The sequence below is a fragment of the Diadema antillarum genome, unplaced genomic scaffold (genome assembly GCF_040938485.1).
Source record: "Diadema antillarum isolate AM-2024a unplaced genomic scaffold, OU_Dant_1.0 seq00000481_RagTag, whole genome shotgun sequence".
NCBI lineage: Eukaryota > Metazoa > Echinodermata > Echinoidea > Diadematoida > Diadematidae > Diadema > Diadema antillarum.
In genome coordinates, this window is record NW_027271445.1 from 3,988,979 (window position 1) to 4,006,387 (window position 17,409).

The 17,409-nt window shown below is 38.8% G+C and overlaps 1 protein-coding gene across 1 annotated transcript in view; it reads right to left on the reverse strand.

Annotated features, from left to right (window-relative positions):
* Positions 1-351: 351 nt before the first annotated feature.
* LOC139733552 (apoptotic protease-activating factor 1-like) overlaps positions 352-17,409 on the reverse strand; it is a 41,832-nt gene continuing 24,774 nt past the window's right edge. The window contains exons 14-24 of the mRNA XM_071644364.1: positions 17,002-17,124; positions 15,654-15,902; positions 14,384-14,509; positions 12,718-12,846; positions 8,113-8,238; positions 6,575-6,703; positions 5,978-6,097; positions 4,744-4,869; positions 3,738-3,863; positions 1,898-2,017; positions 352-1,418 (exon numbers count right to left, since the gene is read on the reverse strand). Coding sequence (XP_071500465.1) covers positions 1,236-1,418; positions 1,898-2,017; positions 3,738-3,863; positions 4,744-4,869; positions 5,978-6,097; positions 6,575-6,703; positions 8,113-8,238; positions 12,718-12,846; positions 14,384-14,509; positions 15,654-15,902; positions 17,002-17,124 — 1,557 coding nt within the window. The 3' untranslated portion in view covers positions 352-1,235. The remainder of the gene's footprint in view (positions 1,419-1,897; positions 2,018-3,737; positions 3,864-4,743; positions 4,870-5,977; positions 6,098-6,574; positions 6,704-8,112; positions 8,239-12,717; positions 12,847-14,383; positions 14,510-15,653; positions 15,903-17,001; positions 17,125-17,409) is intronic.

The following is a 17,409-nucleotide window of genomic DNA, read 5'->3' on the forward strand; positions in this document are numbered from 1 at the left end:
GATGATAGTAATACTGAATTACACCAAATCCCATCACTTCCTAGTGTAAACTTCCTGGAATTACATCACATATTAAATCTAGCAGCTGACTGAACATGACTATAGAGTATAAGTAGAGTGGGCCTTCTATCTGTAGACAGATATCAAAGTTGACTCCCTCTACAAGCCCTTCCCTTCTCTCAGCCCCTCCCCTCTACAAGCCCTTCCCCTTTTCCCAGCCCCTCCCCTCTACCAGTCCCTCCCCAGGGCCCCTCCCCTCTCTAAGCCTTCTTTTCTCGCAGTCACTCCCCCAGCCCCTCCACTCTCTAAGCCCCTCCTTTCTCTCAGCTCCTCCCCTTTTCCCAGCCCCTCCCCAGAATATTTAATTTTCTGTCAATAAGGAAATTGTTTACAATCAGCTGACTGACCATAACTCGAGATTATTTCACTTCCACTTTTACCAGTTTTAGTTTATTATTCTCTGCAAGTGAAAATAAAGGACTAAGAAATGCTGGCTCCTTTTTAACATCCAATTCTAAAATCTATAAGAATATTCTCACTTCACAAGTAAAGTCATTCATCACAAAACAAAATAAATACATATATCTTGCACTTTGTCAACATGTAAAAGGCACGAAAGAAAAAAGCCGCAAGAAAACAGCGTGTCATTTGATGACATCTTCTATAACATGACATCTTATGTCTTTAGATTATTCTCTTTGAGAGACATTTCAGAAAAAAACTCTGGTAAACAGAGATATAAAACGAAACATTCCAGTCACATATTCTCTCCTGTAGTTTTCAGCAGTAGGCTCAGCTTCTCAGGTATCTGGTTACCTGAGGCGGGATTAATTCAGAAGAGATGATCCTTATTACTTCACAGATCAGAACAAGGATTACTCCATAAACTGAAGTTACTCTTCAGTCCTTCAGAGTACTCCTAAAATATCTACTACCACGTGCCAGGCAAAAACACGAAATTCTTCACATAGCACCATACCAGGGGTTTTGACGATGAAGTTAAAAATCAAAATACTGCACACAAGAAAAGTTAATAATTCAGTCTTTTAGGAATAGTACCAACAATCCCCTTTAAAAGGGAAGTTTATAATCTGTCTGACTGAATGCACATCTAATGTAAGAGAACAAACCCACAGCCAGGCGTTGGATCTCCTGTAATTCAAAATCCTCAACATTTTACTGAGGATCAGGGGAAGGAAGATGAAAATGAGAGTCCCTCGTGGGTCTGTCTTTGTCTAGACAATGACCACCTCTCCCCTCTGTCTGCTGTCTGGCGCCCTCACACGACACATTAGGTACAGGATCCCAGCGCTGTCGATGGTGACAAACGTCTGGAAGTCAGGGCTGATCTGGACCTGACGGATGAAGCTCCCTCGTACATGGAAAGTCTGTAGAGGAGTTCCATCCAACTGCCACCACTAGAGGGCGGTAGAGATGGGGTGAGCAATAAAACAGGCATGGTGTACACAGATTTCGAAGCAATGGATGGAAAGTGATACTGACAACAGGTTTATATCCCACATCACCATGGTGTTAACATGGTGTCACTATGGTGATACCATGGGGGGGGGGGGGGGGGGGGGAGAGAGGGGAAGTATTTTACTTTATTGTCTTTTTCTTCTTCTTCTTCTTTTCAGATCTGTCTCGTCCAGGACAGGGGATTATCTTATTTTATCTTTGCATCATATAGTTACTTCAATTCATTATCATTAACTAATTGAATAATAATTAATGATTGAATAATAATTATATGATCATTATCTCTCTACTTTTTCCTCATGGAGAGTAAACAGCTGATAAAGCTGTAATACTTAATCAAATCTTGCATATAATTATGACTCTTTTTTTTGTTCAATTTCATCAGAAATCCATGTTTTCATTGAAGAAGTTGTCTTACCCGGACATTTTCTCCCGCTGTGATGACGATCTTGGAGTCTGGTGAGAATTTGATGTCAGTCACCCAAGACTTGTGTTGAAGACACGTCCCTATCTCTTGACCACTATCAATGTTCCACACCTAAACAATGAACAGATATTTTTGACTCAAAGAGTGATTTTCATCCATTATAATAGTGATAGACATTCACAAGCAAAGAGCAAGTTTGCTGCATATTATGATGGCACGGTGAGCCATTGTAACTTGAAATGTTACATCACAGCTTTCAATTTTAATTTAAAGAAAAATCAACATCTCTGTCTAAAGATTGGTGGAAGATTATTTAAAAAAAAAATTATCTTAAAATATTGGATCTCATATGATTTGCATACTCTGCCGCTACTCACGGTCTTTTTCTAATAAAACAGATAATTATACAATCAGATAACTGTGGAGGTTATGTTGACTGGAAGCTCAGTTAGATCGCCAAGAACATTCAAATGAATGTCAAGTGTTTCAGATTAGTCTCATTTTTTTTTTTTGGTCACATTTACAAAGTGTAGTTATTTTATCTTAGCTTTCCTTGTTTATTCTATGGAATTTAAATATTTTCTGTTAACCCTCTTTTAACTGGGGGGTGGGGTTAAATTGACCCCCCCCTCGACATTTCGCGCAACGATTCCACAACGCGCAAAGATTTTTCCGCGTTGTTCATGACTTTTTTCATTGAAGTCTCCCGCATATTTTGAGACCAAATTTGCGACGTCCGAGTACACCGTTCTGAAGTTACGCAATGTTTTGCATATGCATGTCAACCCGAAAACAGCTCAAATTCATGATTTCCTGTGCAAATGCAATGCAAATTGTGGGGTTTTTTTTTGTTTATTTGATATGAATTAGATTATTTCAACTTTTGAACATTGAAATTAATCAATTTTAATGTAGATAAGCTTGTAAAAGTGCCTGCAACAAATTTTGGCAAAAAAACAATAGAAAATTGTCTCGCATATATATTACATGAATCTTTTGCAAACGTTTAAACAATATTATTTCATCACATGTATACTTTGTACTATGTTTTTGATTTTCGATGATTGGAAATAAACTATGATTGAATTGAATTGAATTGAAAAAACAAAAGGTCTACAAAACAATAGAAAACAAAAGGTCGAAAAAACAATAAAATACATAAGAAATTAACAAAACAATAAAAAACAAAAGAAACTGATTTTGATTGTGCTTTTTTTTTACAAGAAAATTGTTTGATGTGTCTTGAGGAACTCTGACTCAAAAATTTAGCAATCCTTTATTCTTTTTGATGGAGTTATACATGAAAATATGATTTCATGCGTAAATTTGCATAATTAATTTATTAAAAAATATAAAATCAATATTTTTCTATTGTATGACCATGTAATCTTGTAGTTGACATCCGGCTCTATGTTCAGGCAAAATTTTGCAGCGATCGCGCGATCGGCGGTTGAGATCTGAAGGGGGGGTCAAAAACTTGGTCTCAAATAGCCCAGTTAAAATAGGGTTAAATCTCAGTTTTAGCTGTATGGGTACACAAAGCTGATGTAATCAAGGAAATACACGTCACGACTGAACAAATATATTGGTGTTTTGATACAAAACTGATTATATGACCTTGTAGTACTGACAACTCCAATAAGAATTGATCTTCATTTCTGCATTTCAATATGGGGAAGAAATGTATTAAATGTTTTCTAGAAATTAAGAGTTAACTTTCTAATCAGAATTGAATTGAGTTAGTCTGCTAATTTCATGCGAAAACTTCTAATCATCTTCATGATGACATAAAAACAACATTGAAGAATTTTGAACAAAAATATTCTGTTACCCTTGTGATGCCACTGTCGTCTCCTGTTGCTAGGATACTATTGTCTGGTGAGAAGTGACAGGTGCGAACTGAATCAATGTGATTCTCCAGGGACTTCATCAACGTCAGAGACTCTACATCCCAAATCTGCATGGTAAAATACACACAGAAAGCAACAGAGTTGGGAGAATGCTAGGACATCAATGCAGTTTAACCGGAAAAAGTAGAAATGCTCATGTGCATCTTAATTTAGCAAATTTTGTGAGAGCCAAGAATCGCATCACGAAATTAAAATACAGGCGAATGTTCTTGTCTACACTGTATGTATTGAATTCCAGTGGCAATTCGCAAAAAATTCATGCCGCGAAAAAGGCTGTCGGTTCCAATTTTCAAACATTTAATGCTGCAAAAATATCTTGCTTTACAGTACACCATATATTGTCTGGGCAGATAAGAATGTCCCTCAAGAACCCCTACTAGTCCTTTCACTTCATCTGGACCATGTCTCTTTTATCATATTTCACTATTCCAGTCCTACCATCAATGTTATACCTCATATGTATATATTGCAGCCATGGTGATTAAAGCTATTCCCCTCCAACCACCTCTACTATTCTCCTCTATCTTGACTATCCCTCTCAAGCCATCTCTACAATCTCTATCAATTTCTACTTGACCCCACTATCTATCTCTACTATTCCCCTTTATCAGTCTCTACTATCCCCCTGTACTATACCTCCCTACCTCTACTATCCCACTCCATCAGTCTCTACTATACCTCTCTACCTCTACTATCCCCCTTCAATCTCTACTATCCCTATCTAGTTATCTTTACTATCCTTCCCTAACCATTTTCACTATCCTTCTCTAACCATCTCTACTATCCCCCTCTAATCATCTCTACCATTCCTTCTATCTTGACTAAACCCCTAGAACAAATTCTACTATCCCCTCTATCTCTTCGATCCTCAGCACCTGTAAAGGTGTGTATGACCATGAAGACGAGATGAGCTTGTTACGTTCTCACCTTGGCTGATTTGTCAACTGAAACCGTTGCCACCATGGACTGATCGGGAGACATTTCACACATAAAGATCCAGTCATCATGAGCATTTATTGTCTCCAGATTCCTTCCAGATTTTAGGTCCCAAACCTGCATGGATTAGAAAAAACTTCAAAGTAAAGCAGGATAGTTCCGGAAAGTGAAACACTTTCACGACTGAATTGCCAACTCCTTGCAACAAACAGAAAATACATAAAAGAAATATTCCAGCAGAGAAAAACCATTACATGTACCTTTGTCAATGTACTCAAAGCATGGCAGGAATGCTGTTATCAATATATCTTTTCTGATACCTCCACCATAAAAACAGAAACAATTATTTTCTTTTCCATATCATGGAAGGTGAAATCTCTAGCATAAGAATAAGATCCAGGCAGGAACTTTGTTTCCCAGACTCAAATTAATTGCATGATTTCTGCTTTGACTCACAAAACGTCTTTGCATGGCAGTCAGGATTCAAGACTTGAAACCAGGGGAGATGAATAAATGTGGAGGAAATCTTTCAAGTTATCACACCAGAAAACACTGTGAATAAGTCTCTATTTCAACTTGCTGATGTTGGGTAATAATGCACAAAAGACTGCATGCCATGCATTGACATGTCTGCAATTATAAAGGGTCGAGGGCAATTACCCGCTGGGCAATTACACCGGACCCTTCCCCTGACCCTAATCCTAATCCTGAACCTAATCCTAACTCTTACCCAAACTCTAACCCTAAACCTATCCCTAGCCCTAATCTTCATTCTAACCTTATCACTAACCAGTTTTTAGCCAGGGGTTGATTGCCCTGATATGATTGTAAACAGTAAATGGGTGCAGTCCACAGTATAATCAACTGCTTTATAAATGGTTTCTCCAGGAGCAAAACCTGCTCTAACTTGCTGTCCAAAAAATGGTAATTACTAATAAGTTACAACTATTGTGTGACTACTTGACATCAAATAGAAGACTAATTACTCATCAAACACGTCGTTGGATATACAGGTGTATGAATGGAGTTCAGAATTCAGTGACTATAAAGAAACCAAACCTTTTGTTACAAAAAAAACATAATACTGCACATCTTCAGAAGATGATTCCATATTTTTTTTTTTATTACATGCCCAAATATTGAATGAATAAATAATAAAACCTCAATTTTTGGCTTATATTTTCCAGAGAACAAGACTAAACTAAAGAGAGATGGTAGGACCTACCCTCAGAGTGCCATCTTGAGATGAAGACAAAATCTTGCAGTCATCCTGGAAGATCCGACAGCTGGTCACGCCCTTTGAATGACCTTTGCACTCACTGACCTTTCCATCTTCTGACCAGATCTGAATTCACGAGAAAATTAATGTCAAGGAACAAAACAGTACCGCTGAATAGAAAATGACAACTGCAACAAAAGCATAATTACGTAACAGCCTTAAAGTGGGGAAAACATACATGTGCACTGTACCACCACTCTTTGGTAAAATGCATTAAGAAACATGAAAAAGGCTAAGATTTGAAGTTATTATTCTTATACTATGATGTAAGCATGCAATATATCTTGGATTATATAGCCACTCTTCAAAAAAGAATATATCTAACCTCTATGTTACATACAAAACATATCAACAGGGGGTAAATTTCTTGGTCATTCATGTAAAAAATAAAGTTTATTACCACAGTAATTTCTCCGTCACTACTTTTTCTGACTCAAAATGTTTTCAGGGCAAGACTTTCATCACAAGAATAATGTTTTTTTGGCACATAAAAGTGTACTCTTTATGCTAAAAAGTATTTCACTACGTTTGTAATGACAAGACCTTGATGAGTCCATCATTAGAAGACGTCACCAGTGTAGACCCCTCCTTGGTGAAGCCACACCATCTGACCTCTTTGCTGTGAGCGTCATCCAGTGACCTCTCTAACCTTTGACCTTTGAGGTCAACCACCTGTAAAATAGAATGACAGTATACATGTGATTAATCATGAAATTATAGATGACTGATCCTAGCTGGTTTATTTGTTTTATCTGCTCAGCTGTGAGGATGCCTTAACCCGTTGAGGACGGGTTGCGAGTATACTCAGGCAAGTGTCTATGGGAAATGCGTGTTGTAGCAAAATCAGCCCATCCTAAACGGGTTAAATAGGGACAACCTTTAGTGAATCAGACAAGTCCTGGGGTTCATTTGTGTCATTTCCTATAACATCTTTTCTTTATATAAACTTTTCCTGTCTGATACCACAACAGACAGAGAAATTGCACTTGACAACTGTTTGATACTAGACTCCCGTCTATGACTTTACTCATCTCCCATGCCTTCCCCCCCCCCCCCCCCCCCCCCATACAAAAACCTTCTCCCGGACTTTTGAACAGAATCCACAAAGAGAAAAGACAAACAAGCAAAACCTGACCTGAATATTCCTTTGAAATAACTGATCACGACACACTATCAATGGAATGAAAACATTCATACAGTATTCAAGCCTCTTGTATTATACAAGATTTATCTTTCATAAATATGTCCTATTCATATGCATTGGGCATGGTTCTTATTCTGTCTTTCTGGGGTTTTTTTTTCTGTTTTTTTCTTAATATTTGAGGGAATGATACAACTTGCAGGGTGATTTACGAGAGTGTTGCTTGCAGGAGCCAGTCGCATACCATGCTACATGGTTTCATGACATTTGCTCCTCCGGCAATTGCTTCAGGGTATCCATGAAATATGTGTACATGTATCTGCATGCTAAGCCAAACATAAATTCTACCCACAACCCTAAACCTAGACCTAACCCTCACATCAAACTAACAACCCTAACCCTAAACCTAATCCTCATATCAAAATAAATCTTATCCTAATCCTAATCCTCACATCAAACTAAACCTAAAACCCTATTACAACCCTAACGCTAACCCTAAGTCCTTAGAGAAGATAAGACCAGAGCAATTGTCGCAGGGGCCAATGTTGTGTCACCATTTAATATACTGTATTTGCTGTTATTTTCGTGTGCAGATATTTTCGCGAATGAGGAAGTCAGAGACGTTTTTGCGAGATGTTGTTTTCCCGAATTGACGCCGACGCTAACATAAATGCAGTCTACCCAAGCGCACAGAGACATTTTTTGCGTGTTGTTAAATTCGCGATCCAACTGTGATTTGTGAAAATTAAACCCTCGCGAAAATAACAGCTTTACAGTATCACACCTATCATTCCACCCAACAGACTGGTATCAGACTCATTGGTCCTTCTGACCACACCCTTTGGTCTTTCTGACCACACCCTTTCGTCCTTCTGACCACACCCTATGGTCCTTCTGACCACACCCTTTGGTCCTTGTGACCACACCCTTTGGTCCTTACCCTGACTGTCCCTGCATCAGATCCATAAGCCACCTTGGTGGTATCACTATTGAGAGCAAAAGCCCTCATCCTGGAAGACTCCTGACTCAGCTCCACCATCTTCTCCATGTCTCTCCCATCGGTCATCTGGAGGATTATGAGACCAGGTCAAAGGTCAAGCACTGGACACTGTCGTACATCAACGTTAAAGGGTGTGTACAGTTCTGGTTGAAGTGAGGATTTAGCTTTTAACGTTTCGCGAGATATTCAGAAACCACTCTATGAGATGTCAAAGAGGATGCAATCCTAAGGGGTATCAAAAGTTTATTTGATGAAAATTAGTTTTGAAATGGCTGAGATATCCAAAAACAAGGTGAAACAAAGAGATCCTAATAAAAGGCGTGGCCTGTCGCCTGTTATTATTACCACTCTTTTGGATATCTCGGCCATTTGAAAACCAATTTTCATCAAATACAATGTAAACGTTGAATCCTTCTTAAAATTGCATGCTCTTTCATATTCATAAGAGGTTTCTCATTATCTCACTTAGAAATGTTCAAATCATGAATCCCCACCTCAACCAGTACTGTACAGTCCCTCTGACATAGTCATTGGTATCTTCAATTTCAATGTCCATATGACCTCTCTGTCCTTGTCAATATTTCTGTTTCTGTATCTTCACTTCTCATGATTATGTAAAGTACTGCATATTACATGCATCTACAATGTACACGTATGATAAGGGTACACTCACCATAATTCCTTTCCTGTCAAAGAAGTGCTAATGGTAATTAAGTTGACCTTTTCTTACCCCTGGCAGCCTTGTTCTCTATCTCACAATATAGGGGTTTTTTTTCTCTCATTTGTGCTTTTTCTATGTGTTATAGTTTATCTTATTTTTGTTACGCTGAATCAAATGTGTTTTATGCTTACCAATGTACATGTGCAATGTCTGAAATGCCAAATAAAATAATAATAAAAATAATAATGATAATAATAATAATAATAATGGGCCCTCAGCTTGTTCAAAATGATGACAAAGATGTATTTGTACTTAAGGACGTTCCTCAGTTAAAGTGAAATCCATGTCATTTTCTTGAAACTTTCCATACCGTAACTTTGACCCATCCGAAGCCCAAATATGTAAATAAAACCATAGGTTCATGCGCTTGTTTTTCTCCTACAGGACTTTGAAGAATATGACTAATCTGCCGTCCTGTACCAAAATGATAGCGTTACATGATCAAGACCATGATTGGCAACAAAATCTGCAATGACAAACGTAAATCCCCATAATTCTTTCAAAATCCACGTTGTTTTCTCCAAATTTGCAAGAATTGCAGAAAAGGGTACCCAAAACGAGGAAAAGGTTTTAAAGTTAGGGTTTACACTCTCATTCTTCAGCAAGCAGCGCCCTCACGCGGCAGAAAACACCAAAATCTCTCAAATCCTTCTCATCGACGTTTTCTGTTAGGGGTGAGCAAAAGGACAACGTTCATAAAACTTATGCTGTACATTCAAAACCCATGTCAATTTCACGAAACTTTACCAAATTGTAGACAGAGGCTTACTTATTCCAGAAAAACAATCAAAAGTGGGGGTTCATGTGCTCGTTTTTGTGCTAGCAGCGCCCCTATGTGACACAATATATCATCGTAAGTCCCCAAAATCTGGTCAGGAACTTATGCAGGGATGCCCTGACAGGGTGGGTTCATAAAACTTATGCTGTACATTCAAAACCCATGTCAAATTCATGAAAATTGACCAAATTGTAGAAAAAGGCTCACTAATACCAGAAAAACAATCAAAAGTGGGGGTTCGTGTGCTCGTTTTTGTGCTAGCAGCGCCCCCATGCGACATATACTATAGTATGACCCCAAAATCTGGTCAGGAACCTACGCATGGACGCCCTGGCAGGGTGGGATCATAAATCTCATGCTGTACATTCAAAACCCATGTCAATTTCACGAAACTTCACCAAATTGTAGAAGAAGACTTACTTATTCCAGAAAAATAATTAAAAGTGGTGGGTCATGTGCTCGTTTTTGTGCTAGCAGCGCCCTCATGCGACATATATCATCGTAAGTCCCCAAAATCTGGTCAGGAACCTATGCAGGGATGCCCTGACAAGATGAGTTCATTAGGCTTATGCTGTTCATTCAAAACCCATGTCAATTTCACCAAACTTGACCAAATTGTAGACGAAGGCTTACTAATTCCAGAAAAATAATTGAAAGTTGGGGTTCATGTGCTCGTTTTTGTGCTGGCAGCATCCCCAGATGATAGAAATCACCTCACCGGACCCCAAAATCTGGTTATATATAAACTTCTCGTGCACCGTGTCCTGATTATAGGTGGGGTTCGTGAATGTCATGCTGTACATTCAAAACCCATGTCAATTTTACGAAACTTTATGAAATTGTAGAAGAAGGGTTACTTAATGCAGAAGAATTGTAAAAATGGGGGGTTCATGTGCTCGTTTTAGTGCTAGCAGAGCCTCCTTGCGACGGAAATCATCGTAAGACCCCCAAATCTGGTCAGGAACCAATGCAGGGATATACCCTGCTAGGATGCATAAATCTCACGCGGTTCACTCGAAACCCCATTTTCTTTTAAAAAAACCCACACAAACAAACAAAAAACATGTCACAATTGCAGTGTGATGGTGAAAAATATTCAGAAAGAAAGGTCCATGTGCATTTTTGTTATCATTTCCCTTCCACAGCCATAATGATATTATGTGGATGCAAGCGTGGAAAACTCCATATTATTGATATATGCACGCTTGTTTGTTTGTTTTACCCACTTGCTGTAACCATGTACAAAAAGTGATAATGGAGGAAGACGAATAAATATAAGGAAATGGGAGTTTTGGCATTATTCTGACGGTCCTCCAAATGAAAAACAAATCTCAATACAATGACGTTGATTGTAGATTGCATGTGTTGGTTGTTGCAGTGGTTGGTAAAGTGCGTGTTGTAAGCTATGGAGAAGTACCTCCCCCCCCCCCCCCCCCCCCCCCCGAAAAAAAAATTGATTCTCCTTTTGTTACACCAGATTTGGTAACAAAAAAAAAAATATATGAATGGTGAAAGTGATGAATAGTCTTGTTTGATAACACTTTCGTGACCTTGTATTTTGTAACCAAAAATAAAAAACCCCAATATTTTGTATTACTAGTAATGACAAGTTTAGATCTAATTTAGATTTTAACAGAGACACTCAGATTGTTTTAGCTGCTAGACCTAAAGATGAAATGTGTGTCATATGCTTGTTTTGTTGTTGTTGTTATTGTTGTTGTTGTTGTTGTTTTAACACCGAGTCCAATAGACTAGTGAGCCTTAGACCCCGACTAGGGCCTATAGGCCCTTGGTACCTTAGCACCCGACTTTACCATGTTGATGACCGGATAATGAACTTCATGTCACAAAACAGATCTATGGATTGAAAATGGAAACAGCTCTGTTCCACTTCCAAGCTTCGCGATTCCGTCAATCAGTATTGTGCTACAATGACCATGTATATGCGGCTCGGACCGCTGAACTTTGCGTGGTATGTACAGATTGTAACGCGTACAGTCGGCACCCGAGCCGAGCGAGGCCGCCCAGCGCGGCTGCCCGGCGCGGCCGCGGTGGGGAGCTGTCGGGTATCCGTACGTACACATACCACACTCTAGCTCGATCTACTAGCAGCTGCTCAGCTCAGCTAGCTCAGCTCATCACTCGTGCGTGCGCTTCTAAGCTCTTTGTTACGTCACTGACACCTGCGCAGCTAGGATGCGCACAAACTCAACTGAGGAACGTCCTTAAATAGAGTGCATATTGTTTGTTGGAAATACTACAGTAGATGTCATTGAACTGAACTAAAGTGAATATCAGTATTTGGCTAACACAACCTAGTGTATGACCATCCTACCTACAGGACAGGAGCAATGGTGTAAGTGTGAGTACAAGCCCAGGCTGATCACTCTTAGATATCGTATCAACCTGTCTGTTAGTCAGGATTTCATAGTAAGTTTCCATGACAACAAAGTCTCAGTCACAGTCATGGTCCAGCTGATCTACAGTAGCTCTATATCCTGCTTATAGACAATGAAGTTTACAATAGGTATACTTGAATTTCTTATGCAAAAATTAACAGAAACCAATATATGTTTGAACAGCTGATAATGACTTTATTGGAGTCCATGAAACGCATACATCCATCCAAAAATAGACAAGTTCCACTTGACAATGAAATCATATTGAAGACTGGTTTCCTTTCCTTGATTCAGGTTTGGTTCAAAACTTGAATTATAAATAAGATGATAAAACCCTCTTTGTTGAATTTTTTCATTGCTGCAGTTTTTGCCTGAGATCACCTTTATATCTCAGCCAAACTGATCTAGTCTTGAATAAACAGTGTGGTACTAAGTGATATAAGGACAAACAGACAAACGGACAGACTGCCTCCCACACTATGCTTCCAAAACTGTAGATACTGAGCTACAGAAATTATACTTCACATACCCTTCATAGAGACTGGACAGAAAGTCTAAGTGTTCCACTCTGTACCAGTCATTATTGGCAAAGATTGCCCATGGAGTTTGCATCAAGGTATAATGGTCTGATTGGATAGAACGCTTACCAGACATCTGTTCTTATTGTCTCCTGCAATGAGAAACTTGAGCCTTTCTTTTCCCTCGCAGAAAGAGGCGGCAAAATCTCTCTTCCAAACACTCTGGGTTTCCATGTGGCCATACTGCACTTTCCAGATCTGGTATTTAAAAAAAAGAGGAAAATTCTACTGATATAATGCTCAAAAGACCATATAGTACAAAAAATTGATCTTATGATTATAAAGATGAGCTTTTCACATATTACTTTCAATTGAGAAAAGTAATCTTTGCCTCAAGACTTGGAATATCAATTTACACAGTAAAGTCATAAACACTTAAATGGACATAAATTTGAAAGTATACAAAGAAATATGATTGAATGCCCTATACAGTGTTTAACTATAAAATGGAACTAATATTGAAACTCAGATAAAGACTTGATATCATATGTAGAGAGAGAATACACACAAGCTTTGACTTTAAGTGTCTTGATTCCAATTTGATTCCAATTCAATTCAAGTGATTTTAATATGTGACCATCCAGCTCAAAATTTTGACAGTAGATAAAGAAAAGATTACTCTCCCAGGTATTAAAGACAAACTTAAACAATTTGAGTCGGTCAACCCAAATGACAAATATTGTTAGATTACAAAAAATCCTAATCTATGACTTTTCATGGTTTTTGAGCTGGGTGGTCACGTATTAATGGCTGAGCACAGATTGTTATACAGTTTGACATTTGAAATCCTGCTCGAAAGGGAATGAGTGAACACAGAACACAACATATTTGGACACTCAGGATCCTGATTGAAGGTGAACTAGAAATGTCGCTATGGTGACTGGTATGCCTCCGCCATAATGCACGATTCTCCTAATAGGTCTATAGTACATGTGGACAATGTGTGATTACATTTTCACAAAACTGGCAAAATATCAAAATGACAAAAAAATTGGCAAAAAAAAAAATCCCAGAGAATCTCTAGTGGGTAATATACATGCATACATTAAGTTTAAAAAAAATATCCTGCTGGCATTGCATAAATATAAGGAAAATAGTAAAATTTCAAAATATTGCCCTTGACCTTTGACCCCTGACCTTTGACCCCATAAACCCCAAATTCCCTAGCTAACTACTGACAGTTAGTACATGCATGTATACTTTGTTCCATAAAGATACTTTGAACAATTTCCAAGATACAGAGAAAAAAGTGAAATTTTAACATTTTACTTGACCTTTTGACCTTTGACCTTTTGACCTCATGACCCCAAACTTTCACCAAAGAATCTTAATTGGGTAATACATGTATACACTAAGTTTCAAGAAAATATCTTCAGCCATTGCATAGATATGGGGGAAATAGTGCAATTTTAAGCATTTGACCTTGACCTTTTGACCTTTGACCTTGAGCATGTGCACCCAAAAGTTGATAGGCACAACTTCACCCCCTAATACACATACATGCCAAGTTTCATTAGTCTACCTCAAAAGGTTTTGATAGTTACCCTGTCCACAAAATTCATTACGGACGGACGGAAGGACGGACGGACGGAAGGACGGACGGACGGAAGGACGGACGGACGGACAGACGGACGGACGGAAGGACGGATGGACGGACGGACAACCCGAAAACATAATGCCTCCGGCACCACTTCGTGGCGGAGGCATAAAAAACTGACGAAGAAAGATAACGTACCCTGACTGTTTCATCATCAGATGCTGAGACGAGTCTGTCACCTTTGACATCAAATTTGACGCTCATGACCCAGCTGGTATGACCTTTGAGTACTGCCACAGGTTTGAAACGCTTCGTTTCCCAGAGCTAGAAGGAAATACACATTATAGGCATAATTTACCATTTGCAGATGGAACAAAAACCCAGCACTGCTTTAAAATAGTTTTAAAATGTGAGTTAGGGATAGAAACAGCCACTGTAAAAATTTGAATTCGCATAATCGATGTTAAGTATTGTTTAATACACAAAATGTGAACAATGGTTATAATAAAAATCTTTCCAGACTAAACCGTCTACAGTTATGGTTTATTTAGAAAAATACAGACATTTCCTTATATTTAGTCTTTACTACGAAAATTTTTATATGATTGGATGTTTTGTGGTACAACAGACCCACACAAATGCATTAAATATCATATCTTGGACATTTTTAAATTACTGTTCCCAAAGGTAAACAGGACCTTTAACCCACTGAAGAAGAACTGATTTTTCTATCGATGCATTTCCCATTTACCCCAGCCCACCATTATTTGGGACTAGTCTTCAAAGGGTTAAAGATTCTGCAGGTTTGAAATCCTTGTCTCCCACAGCTAGAAGCAAAAACACATTCAAGACTCCTGCACTAACATATATGGGATTATATGAGATCACTTAAAATGATATTGACTTTGAGTAATATTGGTGTTGCTTCGTTTTTAATAGAATGCATTATCTTTTGTAGCACGGGCACAGTTTGGAAGTAAACGCTAGAGTGAAGAATATTTCAAGAAGTTTATATAAGCCATCTTCTTTTCTCCGGTGGCCCTTTTGGGACATTAAAATCTTTAAATCTGTATAATTTTGGTGGCTCAAACAGAAATGTAATGACTGATAATAAACAAACACATACCAATCCATGTTGAATCTCAAGTGCCTGATTGGGCAACCAGAAGGAAATCTTTTTGGAACTTTGGTGGTCCTACGCCAACGCTAATGTCGAGCATAATTATGCAAACATACGGTTATATAGACAATGCTCATGAGACAAAAACAAAAAACAAGTCTATAGTGATCCAGACAGAGAGAGAGAGAGAGAGAGAGAATGTAAGACAGACAAACAGAGTCTATTCAACAATGGAGAGAAATTATTAACCCATTGGATTCCACTCAATTTACTATTAACATTTCGCATTATCTCCATACTCCAGCCTCCATATTTATCAGTCTAGACCTAGATGAGTTAAAGACTTACCAGAATCTCAAAGGTGGATAGTCCACCTGCTATGACGTCTCCTTTGGGTGAGAATTCACAGCACAGTACACTGTCCGCCTCACTGGCACACTTCCCTTCTAGCTTAGAGCTCAGCATTCCCCATACATGGACCTCACTCCCTCCAGCCGATGCTACTAACTGACCATCAACAGAACAGCTACAGCTGATTGGTGGATATTGATGACCGGTATAGGTGACCATCACCTTTCCTGTCGATGAATCCAGAACCTGATAAAGGAGAGGTTTGATGAAAATGATAACCAGGGTCCTGTTTCATAAAGCTGTTCATAAAGTTAAGAACGACTTAAGAACGACTGGTGATCAGTTCTGATGTGCTATACTTATCAGAATTTCAATAATTCAGCACAAGAACGAATCACCAGTCATTCGTAAGTCATTCGTAACTTTAAGAACAGTTTTATGAAACACTCCCCAGAACACTTTATTTCATGTCAGCATGGAGCATCAAATTAATGGCAGCTTGTCACATGCAACCAACAAATGGTAAAATCTCATTCCATGTTTTACGAACAGGGGGCTTTGAAAATATTCTCATGGATGCATTGGTATCACATATTAGAAATAGTGCCAATGGGTAAAAGAAACATACAGCAGCTTAAACATTCTTACTGAGCTTCACTCGTCAATTAGATACCCCACCACCACCTGTCAATGAAGAGAGATTATGTAACTCCTGCCTCTCTGTAGGATTGTGGCATTGTTATACCAAGGGAGGATGTCTGAACCTTTCAAATGGGGTCAAGTTTGGGTTTGGAAAAGACTGCCTGGATACTGGAAAACAGATGAACAAATTGTAGTTGAATGCATAGGGACATTATAGATTTAGCCTGTAGTCATAGTTAGCAACCTGTTGGTCCATTATCAAAAGCAACTTTGAGCAGGTGGGTCCAAAAGGTTAAACACTGGAGCAAAGAGACCTCACCCCTTCCAACCTATAAGATACTGTAGAGCAAAGAAACATTACCCAATCCAACCTTAAAGATAGAGCAAAGAAACCTCACCCCATCCAATCTTTAAGACAGAGCAACCAAAAAAAAAAAAAAAAACTCACCCCATCCAACCTTTAAGGTAAAGCAAAGAGACTTCACCCTATCCAACCTTTAAGATAGAGTAAAGAAACCTCACCCCATCCAACCTTTAACCCGTAGAGGATGGTTTGATTTTGCTACAACACGCATTTCCCATACATGCTTGCCCCAGTATACTCGGGACTCGTCCTCAACAGATTAAGACAGAGCAAAGAGACCTGACCCCATCCACCTTGTAAGATAGAGCCGGGAACCCAGCTAGAATCCTGACTACAAACCTTGACAGTCATATCATCTGAGCAGGAAATGATGTAGGCATCGTCAGGAGAGAAGCAGAGAGATCGAACCATTTCTTTGTGTCCCCTGATCATCACTCGTCTGTCATACTCCAGGTCAATGACCTGAGTGGTATGAAAAATGTTACATTTACAGCAATGATCTGAGTGGTATGTAAAATGTTACATTTACATCAGTGATCTGAGTGGTATGCTAAATGTTACATTTACAACAGTGATTTGACCCGGCGTTCAGACGATGGGATTGCCGGGGGATGTCCTGGCAAACGGGAGATTCCCCTCGCAGCGGGGGATCGTCTGAACGCAGGGAGAGTGGTATAAAAAATGTTACATTGTTCTGAGTGGTAAGAAAAATGTTACATTTGTAACAATGATCTGAGAGGTATGCAT